We start from the raw sequence: 26,183 nt of genomic DNA, 5'->3' as shown, positions 1-26,183 counted from the left end.
ACTGTGTTTAGTGAGTAACTGGAACTATCTAAATCTGTTGAGGAGCCAGGGGAAAACATTTGATGTCAGTAGGCATCAGTGTGGGGTGGGAGAAAATAAAGAAAAAACTCAATCAGAAGGTAAGCAGGGTTTCTGAAATTGCACATTATATCTTAACTATAGCTGCAGAAGGTTCATGTGACTGATAGCTGGTATTGGGGAATTATCTTTTGAGGTAAGGTTAGACAGAATGGGCCTGTATCCACAGGGAATATATAAAGGACTGCGAGGCGATCTTATTGAAACGTATAAAAGATCCTGTGGAGGATTGGCAGGAGGGCTGCTGTGAGGATAGTTCACTTTGAGAGAGAAATGAGAAAGTTTAAGTATTTTTAAGAAAAAAAGATGTCTTGATTATGGAGGAGAAGGAACCTCTTCCTTCTAAGTCGCACGTAAGAAAATTTTTAAAAGCCATTTCCTTCAAAATCATGAAAACATCTTACAATGAGATCCCGTGTCAAGTTCCAGAGGCCTAAACTTGCCCAGTGTAAAGCGAGTCTCAGACTTACCTTTAACTTCCTTTTCTCCTGGAGACTCGCAGGACCTAAAGAGCAAAAGAGAAAGAAAATGAAATTGGTGCATTGAATTCAAACGCAGCGAGTGTGGGAGAGAGTCAAATTAGCATCAATGCTTGTGGAGTGTTCGACAATTGATAGCTCTCATTACGAAGGGCCCGTTTCAATGCCGAAGGACTCTGAGGCCAGTATCCTGTACAACAGGGAAGGGAATTTGTCATTCTGTATAAACACACACAAACTACTCGTACAGCCAGAACATTGTCAAATCATCCTGGGTCTAGGTCTTGAGTACATTCCTCCAGTGGGCAGAAAGTACTATACATGCTCTTATGTATTTTTCCCCACAATTATGTAACTATTTTGAGTTTGTTCCACAGGCCTAGACTAGAACATGATAAGTCAGCTGCCCTCCGTATTCATACAAGCCTTCAATAAAAAAAAACCTATCAAAGCTGGAATTCCCACTATTTGAATTATCTATGACCTTCTCACATGACTCTCATCTCAAGTCACAAGGCAGCATGTTGATGTGCCTGCCCATACCAGTAACCACAAGGACAAAAACAAAACACAATTGCAGTGTGGGTCCAACTAACCCAAAGACTTGCAGCAAGAAAGAGGCAGGAAAACTCAGGCAGTGCATGAGAAACTGAAATGGGGTGCTTTATCCAACTGGTTCAAGTCCATGTCCTGACTGTAAAGAATTCAAACTATTCTGCTGCTCATGAACCAAGGGACTGCAGCTACATTTTCTCCTGCAACCCTTCAGGACTTTCTAATCCAAATTGGCACTTACCCAAAACAACACATTCAGATTTAAAAGATCCTTACTCTTTTCAAATCTCATTTTGTCACTTTCGCTGGACTTTAAATTGTGCCGTTTTCTCCCCTGGGTTCAGCAATTCATGCCTAAGGCGTAATCCTCAGAGTGGGTCATAACTCGTCAATAGGTAGGTGAATGTAACAAGCCCAAGAGTCATATAGAAAGCCAAAATCTATTTCATTTGCTAGTTATACCAAGTGGACACCCTCAACTCGAACAGCAGTGAACAAAAAAAAAATTCTTCAAAATCTGACTGGAAAACTTAAAAGGGACGTATATGTGATTGCTGAAAAAGATTAACACATACAAACACAAAACCCATTAGATGTTTACATTCAAATGGTTTGGCTGGATTCCTCACTCTGGTCCATGTCCAAGCTCAGCATTTGTATTGCTATATTTATACAACTGTTGTCATGCACTGAGTAAATTGGATTTATTAATAGCATATGTACCATGTCAGAAAATAAGCTGCTTGACACATTATGGAGAGGAATGTTCAATTTTCATCACAATCATGCCCTAATCTAAGGGTTGGGCCATGCAGCCAGGCTTAATCAATAAAACCTGATTACCCAGTTACTACTAAGCATCTGCACCAATTTACACAACTTCTGCATGCAAGTGTCAACGAGAAGTCTTCCCGATGACAGGAAAGCTATTTTAAAACGGGAAACTTCAATCGACCAAATATAAACATGTGAAACCTAAGTGGCTTAGCTTCAGAGTTGGCAAAGGAGTATGTCATGAGCCAGTGCACCAAGGAAACACGAGGTAGTGTTCATTTTCACCCCATCTCTAAATCAGCTCGGAAATGAGCTGATTAAAAAAGGTAGGAGAATTAAGAGGACACCCATCACTGGGTGGCACGTTGGCCCAGTGATTAGCACTGCTGCCTCACAGCACCAGGGACCCAGGTTCAATTCCACCCTCAGGTGACTGTCTGTGTTAAGTTTGCATGTTCTCCCAGTATCTGCCTGGGTTCCCTCTGGGTGTACTGGTTTCCTCCATAAGTCCAAAGATGTGCAGGCCAGGTGGATTAGCCATGGGAAAGGCAGGGTTACAGGGATAGGGTGGTGGGTCTGGGTGGGATGCTCCGAGGGTCAGTGTGGACTGGATGGTATGAATGGCCTGCTTCCACACTGTCGGGATAATGATGATTTTTCCATCACAGACATTTTTTAAAAAGGGATTTGACTCTTTCCAGAAAAGCACCAAATTAGTAATTCATCTATCCTTAAATCAACTCAACACCATTGAACAGTACAACACAGGAAGAGTCCTTCGGCCCACGATGTCACGCCGAACAGGACTGCACATTAAACTAACTCCTTCTCCCAGCCCTTGGTCCATGCCCTCCATTCCTATTGTATAGATTCTGCCTTTTGCTACTTGCTATGGCATATGAAAAGTAAGCTTTGAAACTCTTACCAGAAATGATAGCCAACTATGTAAATTCACTAATTAAAAAGCTACCATAAAAATCTGAAGCTTTAACAGTGCCACTATGTTCTCTCAGACCCATTACTATATCTGACATGTACCAAACAAGTCTCCTGATAGCTATCAATATGCACTCAATGCCAGCCAATCCAACCCTTGACTTTCCTACGATCATGCAGCCTAATGTTAAAAATGACTTTGCGTGTTCCAAACCACAAACCCTCAAGAATCTAAGCATAAACCCACCTACACAGCCAGATAGCTGGAATGGAGCTTGTTAAATGCAGCATCTAAACTGGTCAAATATGATACTTGTGAAGCTATTGTAATGCCATATTGCTGTCAGAAGGCTGGGTTCAAGACCCCTTGCTGCAGAGGTGTGTTGTAACACATTTGAACCACAGTTTGTGAGAAAGTATCTAAACTGGTCAATTAACTAGAACAATAGTTTCCAATCTATGCGATATGGATCTTCATAAGTTTAATCTATTACACAACATGACAGTTAGTGAAAACAACAAACGCTGGAGATCACAGCAGGTCAGACATTATCCATAGAGAGAGCAAGCTAACATTTAGAGTCTAGAAGACTCTTCAGAGTTGAAGTGATGAAGAGTCATCTAGAATTGAAACATTAGCTCTCTCTCTCTCTCTCTCCATAGATGCTGTCTGACCCATTGTGATTTCCAGCATTTGTTGTTATCCGTACAGATTCCAGTATCTGCAGTCATTTGTTTTTATATGACACAATTAGTCGTGTCTATTCCTTGCATAAACATCCAACTGTAGGGTGGTTATTTGATCAAAATGGCTTTACAGGAAATCAATTAAATACTCCGGGTGGCATCGTGGCTCAGCAGTAAGCACTGCTGCCTCACAGCGCCAGGGTCCCGGGTTTGATTCCCGCCTTGGGCGACTGTCTGTGTGCAGTCTGCATATTCTCCCCGTGGGTTTCCTTGGGGTGCTCCGGTTTCCTCCCGCAATGCAAAGATGTGCAGGTTAGGTGAATTGGTTCTGTTAAATTGTCCCATAGTGTTAGGTGCATTAGTCAGGGGTCAATGTAGGGGAATGGGTCTTTGGAGGGCTGGTGTGGACTTGTTGGGCTGAAGGGCCTGTTTCCACACAGTAGGGAATCTAATCTAATCATACTCAAATTTGGAGTGAGGGCAAGTGTAAAAATAGGCAATTATCCCTGGGCTGTTTCAGGTAGTGACTTACATCTCATCATCAGGATACAAGAACACCGATGTATCTAGGAATATTCCTTACAGAAATTCTGCACACATACATCAGCCTCAAGTATGAGTATATGTATATATTGAGGGAAGAGCAAAAACTACAAGTGACAGTGTGTGCATTGGGCTGGTGAATGAGAGCAAGTGTGTTTGCGAGAGAGACTATGGGTGCATGCGAGAAAGAGAGTGTGCATGTGAGTGAGGTGGGGATGGAGGGATGGGTGGTGCATTTCAGGAAAAGGAGGAGGAATCAGAGACCAGAGCCCAAAAAAAGTGTGTTGCAGCCCAAGCTGTAGAATCAAATTCAATCATTTTAAATAATGTAAAATTCTTATGTTCACTATTTGCCTCTGAGTTAAGTTGAATTCAAAAATTTATTTAGTTTTAATGCAGAAAGATAAAGCAAAAGGACCTTTTTCTAAAACACATTCAATGAACAAGCACAAAGTGCCCTATGGTCACACGCACGGCCACTGAAGAGAAATGGAAACTTTCTACTTGGAGCCAAGCCATAGGTTGTGCAACAGTCACATATTTGGCACAGTTGAATAATCTCTCCTCTTAATTCGCCCATTCAACATCACCTCCCCTCCCCATCCCCCAAACTCATCTCTATCCAACCAATGAGAAGAGTCCTACCTCCAACATACTTGTGGTCACACATTTAGATGGAGGATCATTTTTAAAGAAAATAAAAACAGGATTCCTCCCCTCCACCTTATCCTCTTAAAATTTCACACACCGTATTGATATGCTTCTCTGAAAGGTATAACATTGCATAGGTTGCTGATTTCAAAGGCTTATAAAAATCCAGGAGCCCGATCAGTAACTGAAACACTATGTCTATAACCGGAGCAGGGACAAGGTAACTAAATCAGCACGGCTCCCCATCACTGTCCTGTTGCTGGGCAAGTTTCCCCAAATAGTGGGCAGGAGGTGAACATGTGCTCCACGGAGACAGATGATCAATTTGCATCAAGGACCTAATTACAACTTAATGATCTAATTACATTAGATCTTGCGAATGGCATATCAGCTGGAAAATCTTTGAGGCAGCTTTCCTCCCCAGGACGTGAAATGGCAAATTTCCCATTGTCCCAGTGATTCCCCAGGCAGAAGTTTGCTGTGCAATCGACTGGGCTTTAACATGGACTGAGCTCTACAAAAAAGGTTCCTGGATTGGGGGGTAGGCAGTGGTACAGACGGGAAGTCATGAGACTAGCAATCCCCGTCCCCAGCCTAATGCTGAGGACACGGCTTCAAATCTCAGCAGGACAGATAATAAAATTGGAATGCAATGTATAAAACTTGAATTAGGAAGCTCACCACATTACTATGGCTCTGATTCACTAACGTCCTTGTTACCTGGTGACTCCAGAATCAGAGAAACATGACTGACTATGAGAATGTTCTAACTACTCATTTAGTTGTGTCAAGCCATTAAAGAAAAACCTAAAAAAAAAGGATGAAGCACCTAGCATCAACCAAGACACCAGAAATGACAATAGCACACCAAGTCTGTTCAACACTGAAAGTCCCCGCTACTAACGTCTGGAGGTGTGTGACAAACTTGGAAGAGGTATCCCATTGCTTCATGGCACCTTGGCCCAACAGTCATATGCTCAGGCTAACTTTCCCAGCCCAACACCATCATCCCCAGGTATCATCGCCTTACTAAAGGCCAGATCCACCAGAATAAGGAGGATTGTATACACACAGTCAGGTGGGAGTGCTCCAGGAGCCCTCAGTATTGATTCTGGATCCCATTATGTCTCATCAGGTCAAAGATATACATAGACCTCTGCTACTGACCACCAACTTTTATTTTAGTATCAGGTCTACACTCAGGTTAAGTGAACATTAACAGGTTTTATTGAACATATTTGTTTACAAGGGATGGTAAGAGCACATCTTCTGGAACATAAGAGCCTGGCTATAGCTCCACATGATCTGACATCACTGTGGCATAGCTCGAGTTCTGCATGTTCAGCAACTAATCAAAGAGTTAATGTTTTTATTTATTCACTCCTGAGATGTGGGCATTGCTGGGCAGGCCAGTCTTTAATGCCAGTTTCAAGCTGCTCTAGAGAATAAAAGGTACAATTTATTCTGATCCACACCAAACTCCATATCATGATAAAAGAAAATTTTATGGACTATTCATCTTTAAAATCACACTGACGAACCTAGCTTGGACTTTGTTTTCCCTGAAAACAATTAAAAATGAGCTGCGAAATGCTAAAATGACCAAAATCACCTGCTCATGAATTTACAAAAGGGGTCTCTAAATAACATGGTTTAAATTGTCTGCCACACCTAAAACAACTGTCCAAGGGCAATTATCCAAACAGTCAAAATTATTAGTTGCAGGGTATGGCTCACAATGAGTCTTAAATGCTTCTGGGACAAAGCTTCAACCACAGGTTTTGACTGAACTAATTTTTACAAATTGGAAACTTGCTACGCAAACAGCCGGTTTAAATCTCTAACCTGGGCAATCTGTTTGGTCAGTAGGAATAACATGAGAATCATAATCTCAGGGTTGTGAATGTGAGCCCCACACTGGGCGCAGTCTATTTGCTGTCTCCAGAATCTCATGGTTAGAGCACTGGTCTTGTAAACCAATAGCAGTGAGCTCAATTCTCACTGGGACCTGCAAGAATGCACACAGACCACTTCCTCCATTCCAACATCGAAATGCTTCAGACACCCGGTAGGAAGGGGAGCAGGCAGGTCGGAGGATCTCATTGTGGGTCTGCTCCTGGGCCAGGCCCGGCTGGCAGCAAAAAGGACCAAGCAGCAGGCCATGGAGGACAGTCATTTCTGCTGACTGCCGCGATGCCATTAGGGACAGGTGGGCACCACAATGGGGGTGGCAGCGGAGTGCTTTATTTCCCCCTCCAACTGTATTTTGATTTAATCCCTATCCTTCCCCTTCACTTGTTCCCCCACCCCCATGTCAGCTTTGACTTAACTGTGCCTTGTTGGTTACTGGTTCCCTAACCACATGGGCGATTTCCTGCTGGTGGCAATATTGAATAAAGTATTTTGTACACACACAAAAAAAATTATACCTCTACCTATTTATTTTCAAGGAATACTGGGGAAACTCAGGTAATGGATCTCTGAACTCTCTTGGAAACTGATTTCCCTCATTGCAGGCCAACAGTCAGTATTCAGATATCACAACCTCAAGATCAACATTGGAGGGTTTAATTCCTTCAGTTTAGAAGCAGGATTTTTTTCTTTAAAAATTGCACCAGCCCGAACCCTATAACTTCGTGTATTTGCATTCTAGGTGTACATACATGCATGCACTTTGCAGAATTCAGGAGGGGCTTTTAGATTTTAAAATATAGAGGAGTTTATAGTTTAGGAGTGAATAATAGCATTAACTCAAAAGAAATCTGTCTGGCATGCCCCTGATATTTAATGCATCAGGAAGTAAATATTAAATCTGCAAGAAAGACTGTTTAAAATTTTATAACAGTGTTGGACCAACCTCAAGAGTGAGAGGATAGGAGTTTATTCACCTGTTTAAAATTGGTAGCAACATGGCCTTCACTAAATGAAACAGCGCTGCTCCACGCTGAATACCACTTGGGAGACACAGGGAAGGTACCAAATATATTCTGGGTATGTGTTGTACATGCGTGGGGGGGGATGGGATAGGACTTCAACATCCATCACCAAGAGTGGCAGGACAACTCCACTGAGACCTAAAGGATATAGCTGCTGCACAGTAGGTAGTGAGGGAAGAGGGAAACATCTACTCTGCACTCAACTTGCTGCAGATGACTCTTCCACAATTTGTAGAAGTGATCAGCACACAGTCCTTGTGGAGACAAGGTCCCACCTTCACATTGAGTATACCCTCATTCATGTTATGTTGCAATAACATTGTCTTGAAACGGAATAAATTTGAACTGAAGAGGAGGACAAAATGGTGCATATGCCACTCACGGCATCAGACATACATAAAAATTAGGGGTCAACGTGAAGCTCGAATGAAAGATGGATTGGTAGCGGAGCAATATTATCAGCATTCAGCAGCCACGTGATCCCACAATCAGCGAGTCAGATTGAAAGTCTGCAGTCATGCCACATCTCAGCCATGGTGGTGAATGGTGGCATCGATAGAGGCCATAGAATGACGACACAGTTCTGCCACCCAGAACAAGCCAGTAGATACACAGGAAGCGCTACCTGCAAGTACCCCTCTAAGCCACATGCCATGCTAACTTTGAACTTTATTGCTGTTCCTTAACGGTCACTGGGTCAAAATTCTGAAGGTCTCTTTCTGACCATCTCAATGGCAAATAAAAATGGGCAAGAAATGCTGGCCTAATCAATGATAAGCACATCAAAAGAAAGAATTTGAAATCTCGATTCCCAAGTTTATTAACCTTCCTGAACCTTGTCCATTGTCAGAGTTACTAAGCTCCAAGAACTTGGAGATTTTTTTTTATCTCATGCTGTTCAGAGATGTTATGATATAGGATCAGACAGGACTTAAACACAGGCCTTCCAGCACAGAGGTAGGGACACTACCGCTGCACCACAAGAAGCCTTAATGCTCCAGAATTTAATGAAATGTCTGGATGACAGGCAGTGGATTGGGAGGTCACCCATTAAACCACCGAACCAGTCGTCTGGCAAACATACACAGGTCTAATTCCTGCTTTTCAATTCATAGAATCCCAGTGTGGAAACAGACCTATCGGCCCAACAAACCCATACCGACCCTCTGAAGAGTAACCAACCCAGACCTATTCCCCTATCCTATTATCCTATATTTACACCAACTAATGCACCTAACCTACACGTCCTTGAATATAATGGTCAATTTAGCATGGCCAATTCACCTAACCTGCACATCTTCAGTTTCCTCCCACAAGCCGGAGCACCCAGAGGAAACCCATCTACACATGTGGAGAATGTGCAAACTCAACACAACAGTTGCCAGAGCCTGGAATTGAACCTGGGTCTCTGGCGCTGTGGGGAAGCAGTACTAACCACTGAGCCACTGTGCTGCCCTAACAATTCGATGTTGGAGACCCAAAGGTTGAGAAAAATCCAGCCAGTTTATGCTTAATCAGCTGATTGTAAACCTGGTTAAACTGGGTGCATTCCATTGCCGATATTGTCCTTTAGCTGTGACAAAGGGAAGAAAGCCCTGAGACTTCCAACTAGGAACAGTGTTTGTATATACACCGATTGAGGCCAGGCCACTTTGGGCTTGCAGCTGCCTCAAAAATATTGAGGAGACTTGGGTGTTAAAAGGAATCAGTTCTTCAGCTTCTCCCACGGGAGAAAATATTCCATCTATTAATGTCGATGCCAGGTCCATTCCAAACAAAATGTCAAATTAAAACAAAAACTTGCATTTTACACAGCGCTTTTCACAACCTCTGGACTTCCCAAAACACTTCGCAGCCAAAAATGTATTTCTGAAATGTGTCACTGTTGCAAAGCAGCCTGTAAGCGGATTTATTCATTTTAAGAGCCATTTACATTTTGCCGATACCCAGATGTCATTACTGTGATACCGTCAGGTCTCCTTGGATAAAGCAATACAGAGCAGAAATTGAAGCGTTGTAATAAAGCAAAGCAAAGTTAGTTGACTGCCTTGTGCAGAAGTGATTGTGAACTGATCTATACTCTCAGAATCTGTTATAGTTTTTGTTGAGTAACAATTCAACTATTTAAATTCTTCAGAAATTCAATGTAAACCGGAGAGTCTGGGGTTCATAAGAGTGGGGGTAGGCCATTAAGCCCCTTGAGCCTGTTCTGCTATTCAATGGAATCATGGCTGATCTGTGGCCTAACTTTACTTCCCTGTCTTTGACTCATACCCTTTAATACCTTTGCTTAATAAAAATGTATCTATCTCAGATTTAAAATCAACAACTGATCCTGCATCCATTGTTTGTGGAAGAGAGTTCCAAACCTCTACCACCCTGCGTATACAAGTGCCTCCCAACCTCCCTCCTGAATGGTCTGGCCCTAACTTTGAGGCAATGGCTCCAGGTTCTAGAATCCTCAACTAGTGGGGACAGTTTGTCTTTATCTACTGTGGTCTTTTCTCTTTTTAATTAATAAGATGAAATTCTTTGTAGATGATGAAGAGTCTTCTGAATCCAGAAGGATTTGTGGATATTCCAATTACACACAATGTGCAATAAAAAGTATTTTGTCAGAGACCACACCCCATTCCCAACATCCTAGTAACATTTGAATTGCACAGTGGAAATCCCACTTCTCTTGAACTTTCAAATTAAAGATTTTTAATTTTGTGAATAAAGGAATTTTCTCAGCTCATCACATCTCTGGCCTGCACCCAATTTCCCCACCACCTCCTGCTTGCTATGCTCACATTGTGTAAAATAAAGTGTTATAATTTACCGCATAGTTGTGCTTCAGTTAGGAATAAATGTTAATTTTTGACAAGAAACACAGTTCATTTGTAGATGGTAATCAGATCACTGAATATGACTGTAACATAGAAGAATGAACTTTTTAAAAAATTCTACAGAGAAATTTAATATAAAACATGGGATGATCAAGTTATTTTTCAAAAACAGATTCAGGCTGGACTATGAGAAAGGGATAAATCTAAGTCCAAGTCCAAGTCCAAGTGTCTGCTCTTACTTCACTTGCAAGAGGGAAAAAATCATTTTCAACTGTGAAGATACGTGGAGGAGGAACTGTGTAGTAGTTATTTGTGGTTTAAATCTGAGGATGCGACCATCAGGCCTTGCCATTACACCATTAGACTTGCTCCAACTTCCAGTGATTCTGAGTGGTACAGAATGAGGATTGTTTTGAAATAATTTCAATTTAGAGGCAAGCAGATTTGAACAAGCTCAAAATGAAAGATGCATTAATGAGAATGAACTGTCTAAGGAGGCTGAGACAGACGAGGATGCGATTTCATGAGGAAAGCCAAACTACCAGAATTGCCAGAGTATAACTATTTAAAAAAGACCAAAAAAGTTGGAAAGTTCAAATGAGCAACCAGATACCATGGTCACAAAATATAGCTCTCAGTATTTCAGAGTTATAAGTGCCGTTTTCCCTCTGAGTTAATAGCCCTGGTTCACAGGCACTTCAGTTACTGGAGACACTGGATGCCATGTTGTTGTGGGCTTTAGGTGACCCATCAGATTCATGTAGGGTAGGCAGATCGTGGTCAGGCAGCACGTTAACACTGATTTGACTCCAGTGCTGCCCTCTGAGAACTCAAAGCTGCAGCTACCACAATTGTAGCAGAGTTAGTGGTTTCAGAGTTACTAAAGCCTTTTGGAGTGCCAAATGCTGAAGGAGTTTGTGTTGACTTCAAGGAATTGAGACAAATCACCTGCTCCCAGACACGTTCAGTAGTTTGGTGTGAGTGTGCGAGCATGCAAGTGTTCAACAGACAGCTTCAAGAGTTGCAGAAAAAGCCTCAATAATCGGACATCCACACCACACCAATCCTCCAACCCACTGCAGGCCACTCATACGCAGAGTACCACCACAGACAGCTCCCACCTACACTCCCACACTGCTCTCCTCTAAACAGAGTGTAGGATCAGCAGGGGTGTAATGGCCATGAGTTCAAGAATGATGGACTGCCTTGCTTCTTCACCTCGGCCTTCTCGCTCTTTCACAACTTTCTAAGGAGGCTCTAGCTCTTATCTGAAAGAAGAGAAGCCAAAAGGGTATGTTTGTGGGGAGGAGACAAGAGGAATGCTCACTTTACACCATCAGCATTTGTAGATGAGAAGAGATCATGAGTTGATGGGGAAGTGGGACTGGAGGGCAATGCTTAGTTCTCAGATCTTAGTTTCAGCCCAGCCACTGACCACAGCCTCTGGAGTATCCAACATGGAGGGCCACTTATCCAGCACAAGGCTATGGGCCTGCAGCCAGCACCATCTCCCTGCAGTCATGTGCTGCAGCCAGCGGTTGGCACCGTCTTGACTTGTGAGAAAGACACAAGTGCGTCAGTCAGTGTAATGCAATGCCTTTGGCTGTCATGGTTCAATAGCTGGCAGCATGTACAAGCTGAGAGAATGTAAGCATGAGGTTTACTAAAATGTGAGAGGATGAGGTGAAGGTATGAATGCAAGGTTGCAACAAATGTTGTTAGTGGTAAATGATGGGGCATGTGTATGCACACTGAGCATTGACCAACCCTAATGGTGAAATTAGCAGCATTTGAAAATGAAGTCACTGATTTCTCAAATTGTCAAGAAGTCACAATGTCTTGCAGCACTCTCTCCAAGTCAGCATGGTTCAACTGTTTGCATCTGCTCCACAGCTATCTACTCCCAATTCATTCATATGGTTCTTACTAAAGACTTTCTATGGATAATGGACTTCTCTCTCCTTGAAGATCTTCCTCAGAGGGGTGGAGCACAATGCCAGAGAATCTCAAAGTATCTTCTTGCTTCCAAAGTACCAGTGAATCAGTCTTCCTCTCATTCGCTTCTACGACAGACTCCAGCATCTCCTCCAGTCAGAATGCAATCCTCCTTTGCAGACTAGTGTTAAAAAGGGCACATCTCAAACATGTGCCCTTTGATGAAGTGGGTAACTGATTGCAGTGCTAACGTGCAAATCAGGAGATGGCATGAAGTTTGCATGTTGCCTACAGCAAAAGCCATGAACATGTCAATGATCCCCCGCAATAATCATAAACATCCTTAGAGCCTGTGAAGGGAAACAGGTGTGTGATGATCCCACCCAAGAGCAATACATTGCAATCATTCAAAAGGGACACAAAACACAGTTACAGTAACCTCCTTAATAGAAACTATTACACAGTCAGTTCAGGCTCCTCTCAGGAGGTTTTGGGATGTAGCAGAACAGTTTCTGACATTGTCCCTTAGGAATCAAAGCAAATAAAATTTTGCAGAATACCATTTATCCACTTCAGCCACCATTTAAAGTTGACACCAAATCTTTGGAGCACAAGTTTCCTTTTCTTCTCCTTAAGTGAGTTTTAAGAATGAGCATCACTATCACAATGCAGTGTTAACACATGTCTAATTTTGGTAAAATGCAAACTTCACACAATCAGCTGACATACATTCTAGTTCCTGCCACCCAGGGTTAAATGCACTAACGCTGGTTATACACCTGGGTACCCAGGTGTGAATGATACTTAAAGCGAGCCTGTGCTGCCATCTCCATACTCTGCCTAATATTTTTACCTATGACTGCCCTCCTCTACTTCTACTTCAGCCCATCTGCTGTCAAATTCCTGAGGCCCACCTGAAGACATGTCTAATTCAACTCACTCCTGGCTGTTTCGCATCCTCAAACTACATCACATCCAAAACTCAGGTACCTGCACGAAGCTCCGCATGCTCACTGATCAGTAATGCCCCCAAAATGTGCCCCCTTTAAAATTCTTGTCTTTGTACAAAACAGAAATCCCTGCATTTGATTCTATAATTTTTCCGAGTCCCACAAAACCCTGTCCCAATCCTTCATTGCTTTGACTCGAACTTCCTATGAACCACTCCCTTCAATCACAGCTGTCATACAATCCCTACAGTGTGGGAGCTGACCATTCAGTCCATCGAGTCCACACTGACCGTCTGAAGAGGAACACCCTCCTCCCCGATCCCTGCATTTCCCATGGCTAATCCACCTAGCCTGCACATCTTTGAACTTTGGGAGGAAACTAGAGCACCCAGAGGAAACTCACTCAGGCACAAGAAAAAACGTGCAAACTCCACAAATCAATACTAACCACTGAGCCACTATGCAGCCACTGTATCATCAATTACCCAGGAACTCAGCTCTGGATGCATCTTCTTGCCATTCCGTCTTGCATTTGGCACCTTTTACCAGACCCTTATTTATATTTACACTTTTTTAAAAAAAATGTCACCACCTTGAAGCACTACCTTTTCTGTGAAAAGTGGTCATTAATAAAGGATTGTTGTTACTGAAGCAACAGTTTAGAATGTGTCTTATGTCAGTCAATTCCCACTCACCAAGCCCACCAACCCATACTGTGTGAACAAACTAAGTAAAATAATCAGTTCAATCTTCAAAGAGTACAATCTCCTCCAGCCTTTTAAACCTCTCAGCACCCATCAGTGTAATTTCTGAGTATCTCCCTCATTACTGTTGTACAGCATTCATGAAGTTACTCTCTGAAACTGTCTCCCTAAAACTCCCCTGTCTTTCTTGTTTTAAAATGCTCCTTAGAAACACCTTTTGATTTAAATTTTCCACCACATCTCAAAACCCTCCCAACAGCATCTGTTTCTTGTTATTTGGGTGAATCTAGCGCTCACCGCATTGGTGTCATTTTGACTCAGAGGTGAGCTTTTAACCACACCTGCACGCCATCTGAAAATGACCTGCACTCACCTCTGTGACATTCACCCTTACCTGAGCTCATCTGCTGCTGAATGCCTTATCCATAGTTTTACTACCTCTGCATTTGATTGTGAATACTTGTCGAGGAATGGCTAAGAACATTCTACCCTCCACAAAAACTTACACTCATGCAAAATTCTGTTGTCAGTGCCTTCACTCAGAGTCCTGTTCACTCACACCTCGGTTAGTTCTCTTTTGAGTAACACCCCAACATTAAAATTCTCATCCTGGTTTGTAATCTTTGTGATCTTGCTCCTCTCTAGCCCCATAATCTCTTCCAACTCCGCAACTCAAAATAACTGCACTCCTATAATGTTGGCCTCAAGCATCTCCAATTTCAATTGCTCCACCATTGGAGACTATGCTTTCAGCAACCAAGTCCTAATCTTTACAACTCCCCCTCCAAAACTTTTCACTTGTCTTTCCTTCAAGACGCTTCTTAAAGCTCAGTTCTTTGATCAAACTTCCAGTGACCTGCCCTCATATCTCATGACTCGGTGTCATTTTGTACTTTGCAACAGTCCTGCAAAGCACCTCTGGAGTGTTTTGGTGACACTGAAGGCAAGTTGCTGTTCTTGTTCTTAAGAGCACTTTGAGACACTTTACTGCTGAAGGACTGGTCCTGAGAAGCCAAGAGGGAATGAAACTGTGTCAATGGTATCAGGACAATGGATGGAAGACACCTGGATCAGTTAAATCAGAGATGAAAACAAACAGGAGTTAAAATGGTCAGTTTTTGGTTCAACATTTCCCTGCAACTTCATCCATCTGTGATGATAGAAGCTGGGAATAACAATGCAAGAGGCAGTTGCACTTACAGATTACTGAGAGAGCTACCAGAGCATTAAGAGAGAAATTCTAATAAGAATTTCAATAAGAATATGCATAGCAGTTCCAACAGCAGTGATAATATGGGCTTCAGAATGCTTCAGGCTGATCAAAACACCAGACACAAAAGGCAGAAGTTTTACAAAGAAAGTGTATGACTGAACCCAGCTGCAGTAGAACAGGAGGTCTGGCCAAAGAAGAGGAATGAAATAAGACACCTCTCAAGCTAATCAGAACATAAAATAATTAATTCATTGTAGTAAAGGTGGTTAAACAGGATGAAAATGAGCAAAGCATTGCCGCACCAACTGAGCTCCTTGATGTACAGAGCAAATTAAAAACATGACTGGTTTGGAACTCACCCTCGAGTATGCTGTTCTGATAGACTGTAACAAGAAACAACATTACACAATTATCACTGCTAAGGTTTAATGCTCTGTGAAGAACACAGTGAAATATCTAAGTTGGTTGCTGTATGCATTCAGGTAAAATCAGAAGCAACAGAAAAGCCAAGGCAGTTAGTTAGAAATTGCTTCTATTTTTATAGCCAATGTGTCTTGAACCCCTCAATGTATTCATTGTCCATGCTGCTCCCCATTACTTTGGAATGTTTGCTGTTGAGGCGGGGCACCTCACGAGAAATTTGTAGAGAAATGATCCAGAATGTCATGAATGTGTGTGTTTTGGATTTCTGGGTTTAGAATGGTTTATCCTGCTGGCCAAACTACCTATCTAGAAATCAGAAATGATTCAGCGCAAAAGTGGGCCATTTGGTCCATCTCATTCATGCTAACACAAAGACAACCCGATACCCTTTCTAATCCCATCTTCCTCCACATGGCCTATAGCCCTGCAGCTTACAGGACTTAAGATGCAGACCCAGGTACTTTTTGGAAGAGTTTGGGGTCTCTGTCTCCAACACCAACTCAGGTAGTAAATTCCAGACACCCACCACCCTCTGCATATAAACATTTTTCCTCACATCCCCACCAACCCTTCTTGCACTTAGCTTGAATCTCTGCCAAGGGAAACAGGGTCCTCCTAAACGGGATCAGAAATTGCCGGAAAAACTCAGCAGGTCTTGCAGCATTTGTGGAGAGAAAGCAGAATTAATGTTTCAGTTCCAGTGACTTTTCTTCAGTTCTGCTGAATGTTTCCAGCAATTTCTGATTTTGTTTCGGATTTCCAGCATCCACAGTTCTTTGGTAGTTCTGTTTAAACAGATTCTTCCTGTCTACCCAATCACTTCCCCCTCAAATTTCGTATACCTTGATCATGTTGCCCCTCAGCCTTCTCTGTTTGAAGGGAAACAAGCCCAACTACTCCAATCACTCCTCGTAGGTACAATTCTCCAGCCCTACCAACATTAGAGTAAATTCTTTCTGCACTCTCTCCAGAGCACTATGTCCTTATGTCCTGTTACCTAAAACTGCGCACAGTACTCCAGTCATTACCTCATCAGCATCTTATACAGTTTCATCATTATACCCCTGCTTTGTATTCTAAATATTTATCAATGAAGGAGAACAATGTAAATGCTTTTTTTAAAAACCAGCCTTACTTACCTCTACTGCTATCTTTAGGGACCTGTGCATTTGCACACTAAGATATTTCATATATTCCCGTTTATTGTGCATTCGCTTTTATTGTTGGACTTCCTAAATGCACCACTTCACAATTAAGAGTTGAACTCCGTCTGCCATTTTCCTGCCCAATCTACCAAGCCTTCATATCATTTGAGATTAGAGCCATCTTCTACACTATCCACCACAAGGCTAGTTTTTGTTTCTTCTTCAAATTTCCCAATTGGCGCCGCATGTTCAAATTGTGAATGTATAAAAACTGCAGGGCCCCAACACAGAGTCCTGCAGAACACTCGCTTTCCACTCGCGTGGGCAGCTATTGACCGTTACCCTTTGTTTCCTGTTATTAAGCCAATGTTGGATCCATTTCCCAGTCTGCAGAGTAGGATCTTGTCAAATGCTTTATTAAAACCCACGTAGACAACTTCCAATGCACTAACCTCATCGATCTGCTGGCCAGTTCCTCAAAAGAATTTAATCAAATTTGCAAAGTATGACCTTGCCTGAACGAAGCCATGCTGACTATTCCTGACTAGTCCATGCCATTCTAAGTGACAGTTTATCTGAACTCTCAGGATTGACTTTAACAATTTGCCTATCACTGAAGTAAGACTAAGTGATCTATAATTGTTTGGCATTTCTTTTTCACCCTTTTTAAACAACAGAACCACAATTTGTATTTCTTCAGCCCTCCAGCACTTCACTTGTGTCTAGTGAAGATTGGAAAATAATCCTCAGAACATCGGCTATTTCCTCCCTGACTTCCTTCAACAGCCGAGGGAACAAGGGGAGGTGATAGCCTAGTGTTATTCTCACTATACCATTAATACAAAACCAAGGTAATGTCCTGGGAACCTGGGTTCAAATCCCACCACAGTAGATGGTGGAATTTGGATTCAACAACAAAAAAAAACCAAAACAACTGGAATTAAAACGAAAGATGACTGTAAATTTGTTGTCAATTGCTGGAAAAGCCCATCTAGTTCACCACTGTCTTTTAGGGAAGAAAATGGCCATCCTTATCTGGTCTGGCCGACATGTGACTCCAGACCCACGGTTGAGTCATAAATTGACCTCTGGGTAATTAGGGATAGATAATAAACACAGGCTGAGCCAGGGATGCCCTCATCCCATGAACTTTTTAAAAATTCATCCAGCCTTGGTGATTCATCCACTCAACTATTCTAACCCCTCTAGCATTTCCTCTCTCGACATGACAACTTTGTCCAATATTTCACACAGTTTCTCTTAGATTATTATATTCATTTTATCCCTTTCTCCTGTGAATGGAGAGCAACAATATTAATTTTAAAAATTATTCCCATATCCTCTGCATCTTCACACAAACTCCCTTCTTCATCTCTGGTCAGTCCCACGCTTTTCCTGAACTATACTTTTGCTCTTTATTCACAAAAGAAAGGGATATTTTTCACCTTCAATGCCCCTTATATTGCTTGAAACCCAGTTGCTATTGAGATTAGTTAAAATCTGATACTATTGTTGTCTTAGCCCTACAGGCAGAAATTTATCTACAGAGAAAGTGAGGACTGCAGATGCTGGAGATTAGAGTCAAGAGTGTGTTGCTGGGAAAGCACTGCAGGTTAGGCAGCGTCCGAAAAGCAGGAGCATCGACGTTTCAGGCAAAAGCCCTTCATCAGGAATGAGGCTTGTGTGCCGAAGGGGTGCAGAGATAAATGGGAGGTGGGTGGGAATGGGGGTGGAAGGTAGCTGAGAGTGTGATAGGTAGGCGGAGGTGGGGTTAATGGTGCTAGGTCAGAGGGGAAGGTGGAGCGGGTAGGTGAGAAGGAAGATGGACAGGTCATGACAGCAGTGCAGAGTTGGAAGGTTGAAACTGGGATAAGGTGGGGAGAGGGGAAAGGAGGAAACTGGTGAAGTCCACATTGGGACCCTCCAACCACACTGCATCAAAGTGGAATATGAGGAGTTTTTCCTCCAGGTGTCGGGTGGTTAGGGTGTGACTATGGAGGAGGCCCTTGGCAGAGTTTGTGGGGGGGGAGAAAGGAGGAGGAGAAGGAGAAGTTGAAGGGTTCAGCCACAGAGCGGTGGGGTTGATTGGTGCGGGTGTCCCGGAGATGCTTATCTAGGTGTGTTCTTCTATTTCCCTCTCACTATTGCGTAGTCTGTAGTATACTCCCAGTAGTGCGACAACTCTTTCTTATTCCTAAGCTCAACCCATAAAGCCTTATTTGTTCACCCGTTTACAATATTATCCCTTCTTACCTCAGGTGATTGATTTTTAAGTAATACTGCTGCTCTTCTTCATGGTAACCCACTCTCCTGCCTGAAAACACTATATCCAGGGATATTAGCTGCCAATTTTGTCCCTCCTTTAACCAGGTTTCCATTATAGCAATGACATTGTGCTCCCTTAGTTCATCTGCCTTGTTTATAATATTCCTTGCATTGATTGATACACAGTTCAACTCTGTTAATTTCCTTTGCTGAATGCATTTTAAATCCTCATTTCTTTTGTCTTTCCAAGTCACTGACTACATCACAAACTAACATTCTACCTTTCCTTTCCTGATCTGAATTTGACCCATCTAAGGCTACACTTTGGTTCTGGATGTAAGTTTGCTCGCCGAGCTGGAAGGTTCGTTTCGTCACCATACTAGGAAACAGTGAGCCTCTCCTGAAACATTGGTGGTATGGCCCGCTTTTTATTTATGCATTTAGTTTTCCTTGGGTTGGTGATGTCATTTCCTGTTCTTTTTCTCAGGGGGTGGTAAATTGTATCCAAGTCAAATGTGTTTGTTGATACAGTTCCGGTTGACTTGACACAGAATGGATGTTATCCCAGTCGAAAATGTGCCCTTCCTCATCTGTATGTAAATATACTAGCAAGAGTAGGTCATGCCTTTTTATGGCTAGTTGATGTTCATGTATCTCGGTGGCTAGTTTTCTTCCTGTTTGTCCAAAGTAGTATTTGTTACAGTTCTTGCACAGTATTTTGTAAATGACATTAGTTTTGCTTGATGTCTGTATCGGGTCTTTCAAGTTCATTAGCTGCTGTTTTAGTGTGTTGGTGGGTTCGTGGGCTACCATGATGTCAAGGGGTCTGAGTAGTCTGGCAGTCATTTCGGAGACATCTTTGATGTAGGGGAGAATGGCTAGGGTGTTTGGATGCATTTTGTCTGTTTGTTTGGGTTTGTTGCTGAGAAATCGGCAGACTGTGTTCATTGGGTACCTGTTCTTTTTGATTATACTGTACAGGTGATTTTCCTCTGCTCTTCATAGTTCTTTCGGAGTCATTGGTCAAAAAAGCAGTAAACTAGCCACCGGTATATATGAACATCAACTAGCCACAAAAAGACATGACCCACTCTCACTAGTATCTTTACATACAGATGAGGAAGGACACCATTTTGACTAAGACAACACATCCACCCTGAGGCAAGTGAAACAGAGACATGCATGAGAATTCCTCACGCATGGCATACCACCAGTGCTTCACCAGAGGCTCACTGATGTTACCTAGTATAGTGACAAAACATCTGAAAACAAACCTTCCAGCCAGCGAGCAAACTTACATCCAGAACCTCAACCTGAGCTACAAATCTTCTCAAAATTCGCTACAATTTGGTTCCCATCCCCCTACCATACTAGTTTAAAACCTCACCAATTGAACTAGGAAAAGCCCCCATAAGGATATTTGTCCCAGGTCTGCCCGGGTGCAACTTGTCAGGCTTACACAGCGCCCACCTTCCCCAGATATGGTCCCAATGCCTCAAAAATCCAAATCCCTCTCTGTACACCATTCCTCCAGCCATGTATTCATCTGATGTATCCTCTTATTCCCGCTCACTAGCATGTGGCACTGGGAATTAACTTGTGATAAATTAAAATGCAGAACTTCAAATGAAGTTATATTCAACTTTCAGATCTTAATTCCTTTGTTTCCCAGTCACTGGTACCTACGTGTACCATCACCACTGGCTGTTCACCCTCCCATTCCAGAATGTCCTGCAGTCACTCAATGATATCCCTCACCCTGTCATCAGGGAAGCAATGCCCCATCCTGCATTCATGTCTGCAGCCACAGAAGCACCTGTCTGTCCCCCCTACTATTGAATTCCTATCACTCTTGCCCTGCAGCTCCTCACCTCCCTTTCTGTGCAGCAGAGCCACTCAGGAACTTGGCTGATACTGCTTCCCCACCCACCCACCTCCCCAATGCCTAACTCACCCAGAGAGGTTTATGAACCAGATTGAACCAGTTGTTCAGTTAATCAGCTTCATTTGAGAGTGACCCAGCAGACTCTTGTTTCAGGGATGCAACTAAAACTACACCTAGTCAAACACAGCAGCTTTTAGGTACTAGTTGAGAGAACAGTTTAATTTCAGGGCTCATTTTCAAGGTAAGTTTAATCACCACTTATCCCTTGAAACTCCCTGCTTTTACCCAACTCCAAAGCACATGAGCTACAACATGCTCAGAAAGGAATGTTAACCAACATTCACTCATATCAAACTCTCAACCAGACAGAGAAACATTCAGTCATACAATTCTAATGACTATGTTGTGCATGCCAAGCGTCAAAGAATATGGAATAACCTGCTTTTCCAGTCGTTGCAGCCAGTTCTGTGTTTAAGGCCAGAAAACATTGTCATATTGCAACAGAGGTTTTGTTCTTTGCCACTATGGCCTGTTTGAAATTTGTTAGATGCAAAGACAAATTCAGGAATTGCCTTATTGATGGATAAATTCTAAATCAGGAATAGGCTCGAGTTAATTAACATGTGTAGAAATGAACTGAGATGATTTTAAATCAATTTAACTCCCATCCCTACCTCGAGCATTTTTCACCCATAGGTCTTGGTGGGAATGGAGCAGAAAAAGCATTTAAAAGATGTAGAGAGAAAATGTGTCACCAACAGGTCACTTTTGACTGCAGTGGACGGAGGCATTCGTGCAACATTCTGGCAGGATGCCTCATTGAAATGCAAATGGGTGCCCCATAAACAAGGGGCTGATTTAAAATGCACTGCTGCTTGGGGGGGCAAAGCGGCATGCTCACTAGGCCCTCTCAAGGATCTGTTCCTCGTTCTCCTGTTCCCAAAGGCCTCCACCCACCCCATCGGTCTCCCTCCCTGACCTGCTGCAATTATCAAATTCCTGTTCTCCTCGCCTCCTTGGATAGCCCCTAGACTTCCTCATGCTGAAATTTTGGTTGCAAATTTTCCTTTCAAATTCTCAGCTGACTGCCAGACAAGAAACAAAAGAAATGGTTAGTGAGATTGCGGTGTTAAGTTTAATCAAGACAACTGTGACCACTGGCTGCAAATATTTGAGCCTATATGCAGCCTCAAAAGCTTGATGTGCAATACATAGCTTCAATCGAGCATATGTCCATGTTTTCAATGAGCAAGGTAGGACAGAATATACTTGGGACCAGTCACCAAACAGTTAGCAAGGTGTACATAGAGTAGTCTTTAACCTTTATTTGATCAGTAATTAACCTGATTGAGTAAACAATTAGGAACCGTACGTGGAGTTAAACAAAGTTAAACGTAGTGCAGACTGAATCATGCTATTTGTAAACAATATGTTCTATTTTGAAATTTCACTAATGATGCAAACGATATACCTGAGTCTATCAGTTGTTCCCGATAAATTTCCAATGTTAGTTTTTGATATGGATCGTCAAATGCTGGAACACAGCGCAAGGACACTAGTTTGATAAGGTCATTTGTACTATATATTACTGAGCAAAACAGAACACTCTAGGCAAAAAATTCCAATCATATGGTCAAGCAGAGATAGCTAAACTTTCAGAAGTTACTTATTGCTGGGACAAGTGAACTGGTGGTGCTTGGAATGCACTTCACTGGAAGTGAATAAATGTTGATATCAGCATGAAGAATATTCACGTCTGACTCAATTACTTCCAGGAACACACTTCAAAATATTTGCTTCCTGGGTTTTCAACATGACTAGTCTAAGTAAATTAGGAATGTTGATTGAGCGTAACCAAGCCCAACACAAAAGAAATTCCAGCCCCTTTGAAGAGTGCACTGTCATCTCACAAAACTCCCTCCCACCCCAGTTATAATCTCTTCGTCAGGCACAAAATACAGAGCTTAAAACATGCTCATCAACAGGTTCAAGAACAGCTTCTTCCTTGCCGTTATTAGACTTTTGAATGGACTTCGCAAATTTCAAATCGAATGCTGATCTTGCTTTTTGTGTACCTTCTTTGCAGCAATAACTTTGCATTCTTTGCACAGTTCAATCACCCTGTGATCTTTTTATGTTATGATCTGCCCGTACCGCATGCAAAATAAAAAAATCTTTTCATTGTATTTAGGTACATGTGACAACAATAAATCAAACTGTTGATCTGGAACAATTTGTTGAGAAGTTACAAGCCATCATTGTAAAGAATTCCTGCAGTTACAGTCCCTTTTCTGGTGTTGTCTTGCCCTTATCTGATCTAGCCTACAGTGGTTTGAAACTGACTTACTCCATTTCCTTTTTCTCTGCTTCCTCTTGGGTCAAGTCTTCTTCGACACTGTAATCTAGAATGGAGCCCACTCCAAAGGAGCGATTATGCTGGATCAACGGCTTGATGTCATCTTGGTCCTTTCCAGCGACAAACTGTCCATAAAAAGTCATCCTCATGACTTTCTCGAAGAGCCATTTCCCAAACAAGAGTCGACTGAGATTGATGAGCTGCAACAATAATCAAATAGTGTCACGGAATAGCAAATGACTGCACATTGCAAATTCCAAAACAAACATTCACCAACACAATGAACACTCCCATTTGAGAGGACATACACCTCATACTCCAGCAATATTTGCAAAATGACATTGACCTGCAATACAGACAGGGAGAAATTGATGAATTGCAGAAGATGGGTTCCATATTTTTCCCTCAGTGAAGCACTGGGACTCATGCCAACAAGCACTTTTGTTTTGAGTTACCAGGGAGCTGTTTGTCCAGATACCAGTGCTGCCCAGAGATATGCACATCCCCACTCTCCTGAAGCCAGTGTTGCTGCTCATTTCCAAAGCATTCCTGACGAAGGGCTTTTACCCGAAATGTCGATTTTCCTGCTCCTCGGGTGCTGCCTGACCTGCTGTGCTTTTCCAGCACCACTCTGATCTAAACTCTGGTTTCCAGCATCTGCAGTCCTCACTTTTGCTAAAGCATTCCCCTCCCAACCAGCCAGTGTTGCTGCCTATTTCTCCAAACTCCTCCCACCAGTCTTACTGCCCACTTCCCCAACAACATTGCCCACAGGCCTCTCTCCCCAATCAATACCGTTACTTGTGGACCAGAGGTCCTAGAGCTAAGGCATTATGCAAAAACATGACTCCACAGCCAATCGCTGGCCGGAGCTCAGCTATGAGTTACTATTGCGGTCACGTAGGCCGGTGGGCCTGTTTCTACTATTTTCCAATCATCTTGTTATCACACACCACTGGAGCAGGGGGGGGTTTTGAACCCAAACCTCCTGATCCATTGGCAGGGACACTGCCACTGTACCAAAAGAGGTCAGGCATTCTCTATAACAATATAACCCTGAAAACTGAATAATTAACAGATTGGCACCAAGAAATGACTCAGGAAGGTGAATCTGAAATCATTCTATCTGGATTTATGCAGTCCAACAAGATAAATGCCTTCAATTCTTTTCCCAATAAGTGAAATAGACCAGCTGTCAAATCCTTTCATAGTTTTGAAACTTCCGATTGGATCATCTCATTGCTTCAGACCCGAATCTAATGGCAAGTTTATTTTTGTTTCTCTAACTTCCCCGGATAATATAAACCCCTGACACTTAGAACCCACTGGAATGAAACAGAACATGGGGAAGCAAGGCAATTCGGCGTTGGAGAGGGGAAAGCTGTATTTCCCTGGGATGTTTGAGACCATGCTTTATGTGGTGTGGGTGCGCCTGAGCTTCCACCATTCACAAGGGTGTGCGCTGCCCGAGGGAGGGGCTGTTTCCAGGAAACCTGGGTCATTTCTTAGCAGACAGTAAAATTCAGCAGATTAAAACAGGGAGGAAAGAAAGAACCAGTTTTCTTTCAATTTGTATTCTAGATTATAAATATTGCACCACATAGCTTCTTGCCTTCTAGATAGTCACTCGGTGAATCTTATATGAATTATTGCAGCCCCCAGTCTGCAGAGCCCTCTCACCTCCTTGTGCCGGTCCACTAACACACTGTAGGAGCACAGCCGGAATACCAACAGGCTCCGTACCAGCTCCGCGCTGCTCTTGCTCCGATACGCCTCACGGTAGTTGCCGAAATCCGGGATGAGAGCGGCGGTGGAGCCGGGGGCAGCGGGCGCCTGCGAGCGGACGCTCCCCTTCGGGGGCAGGTAGGGCCGGCGGCGGTCCGGGGGAGGCTCCTTCTGCTTCGGGGAAGAAGTAGCGGCAGCGGCGGAGGAGGAAAACCTGAGGAGAGGGCGGCAATGCGGGAGGAGGAGGCTGGCCATCGCGGCTGAGCAAGGAGATACCGCTGGTGCCCAGATATTCTGACACACCGCGTCCGCCTGCTTCCGGGTGGAGCGAACCCCCTCCACTGTATCCATTTCCTGGCCAATCAGCCGCCAAGGCGCCAAGCTTCCATTCACAAAAACAACCAGCCTCAGCCCCGCCCCCTCGCTGTTTTACTCCCCCTCCACCTGGAGGAGAGAGGTCTCAGCTTCATGTCCCCTTCAACCTTCCCCCTCCCCAGAGTGAGCCTGAGTACCACTGGGTGTCAAAGGCACCAAAGCTTGGAATAAAAACAGAAGATTACAACATCACCTGTTAATATTATGAGCAAGGTGGACAATAGGGAACCAGTAGATGTGGTGTACCTAGATTTCCAAAAGGCCTTCAAGGTGCTGCTGCCTAAGATAATGATGCATGGTGTTACAGGTAAAGTACTAGCATGGATAGAGGATTGGTTGACCAACAGGAAGCAAAGAGTGGAGCTAAATGAGTGTTATACTGGTTGGCAATCAGTAACTAGTGGTGTGTCTCAGGGATCAGTGTTGGGACCGCAATTATTCAGAAGGGAAAAAGTGAGGACTGCAGATGCTGGAGATCAGAGCTGAAAAATGTGTTGCTGGAAAAGTGCAGCACGTCAGGCAGCATCCAAGGAGCAGGAGAATCAACGTTTCGGGCATAAGCCCTTCTTCAGGATTCCTGAAGAATCGTGGGCGGCACGGTGGCACAGTGGTTAGCACTGCTGCCTCACACTGCCAGAGATCTGGGTTCAATTCCCGCCTGAGGCGACTGACTGTGTGGAGTTTGCACGTTCTCCCCCTGTCTGCATGGGTTTCCTCCGGATGCTCCGGTTTCCTCC

General features: G+C 43.2%; 1 protein-coding gene across 1 annotated transcript in view; it reads right to left on the bottom strand.

Annotated features, from left to right (window-relative positions):
* LOC122562624 (proline dehydrogenase 1, mitochondrial-like) overlaps positions 1-25,611 on the bottom strand; it is a 49,938-nt gene extending 24,327 nt beyond the window's left edge. Inside the window, exons 1-3 of the mRNA XM_043715625.2 lie at positions 25,027-25,611; positions 23,338-23,546; positions 549-583 (exon numbers count right to left, since the gene is read on the bottom strand). Of these exons, the coding sequence (XP_043571560.1) occupies positions 549-583; positions 23,338-23,546; positions 25,027-25,422 (640 nt within the window). The 5' untranslated portion in view covers positions 25,423-25,611. The remainder of the gene's footprint in view (positions 1-548; positions 584-23,337; positions 23,547-25,026) is intronic.
* Between the last annotated feature and the right edge of the window lie 572 nt (positions 25,612-26,183).

The sequence above is a fragment of the Chiloscyllium plagiosum genome, unplaced genomic scaffold, assembly GCF_037043375.1.
Source record: "Chiloscyllium plagiosum isolate Xiang-an unplaced genomic scaffold, Cpla_swu_hap1 HiC_scaffold_24, whole genome shotgun sequence".
Lineage (NCBI taxonomy): Eukaryota > Metazoa > Chordata > Chondrichthyes > Orectolobiformes > Hemiscylliidae > Chiloscyllium > Chiloscyllium plagiosum.
Note: the sequence above shows the minus strand (reverse complement) of the source record. Positions and strands in the feature narration are given on the sequence as shown.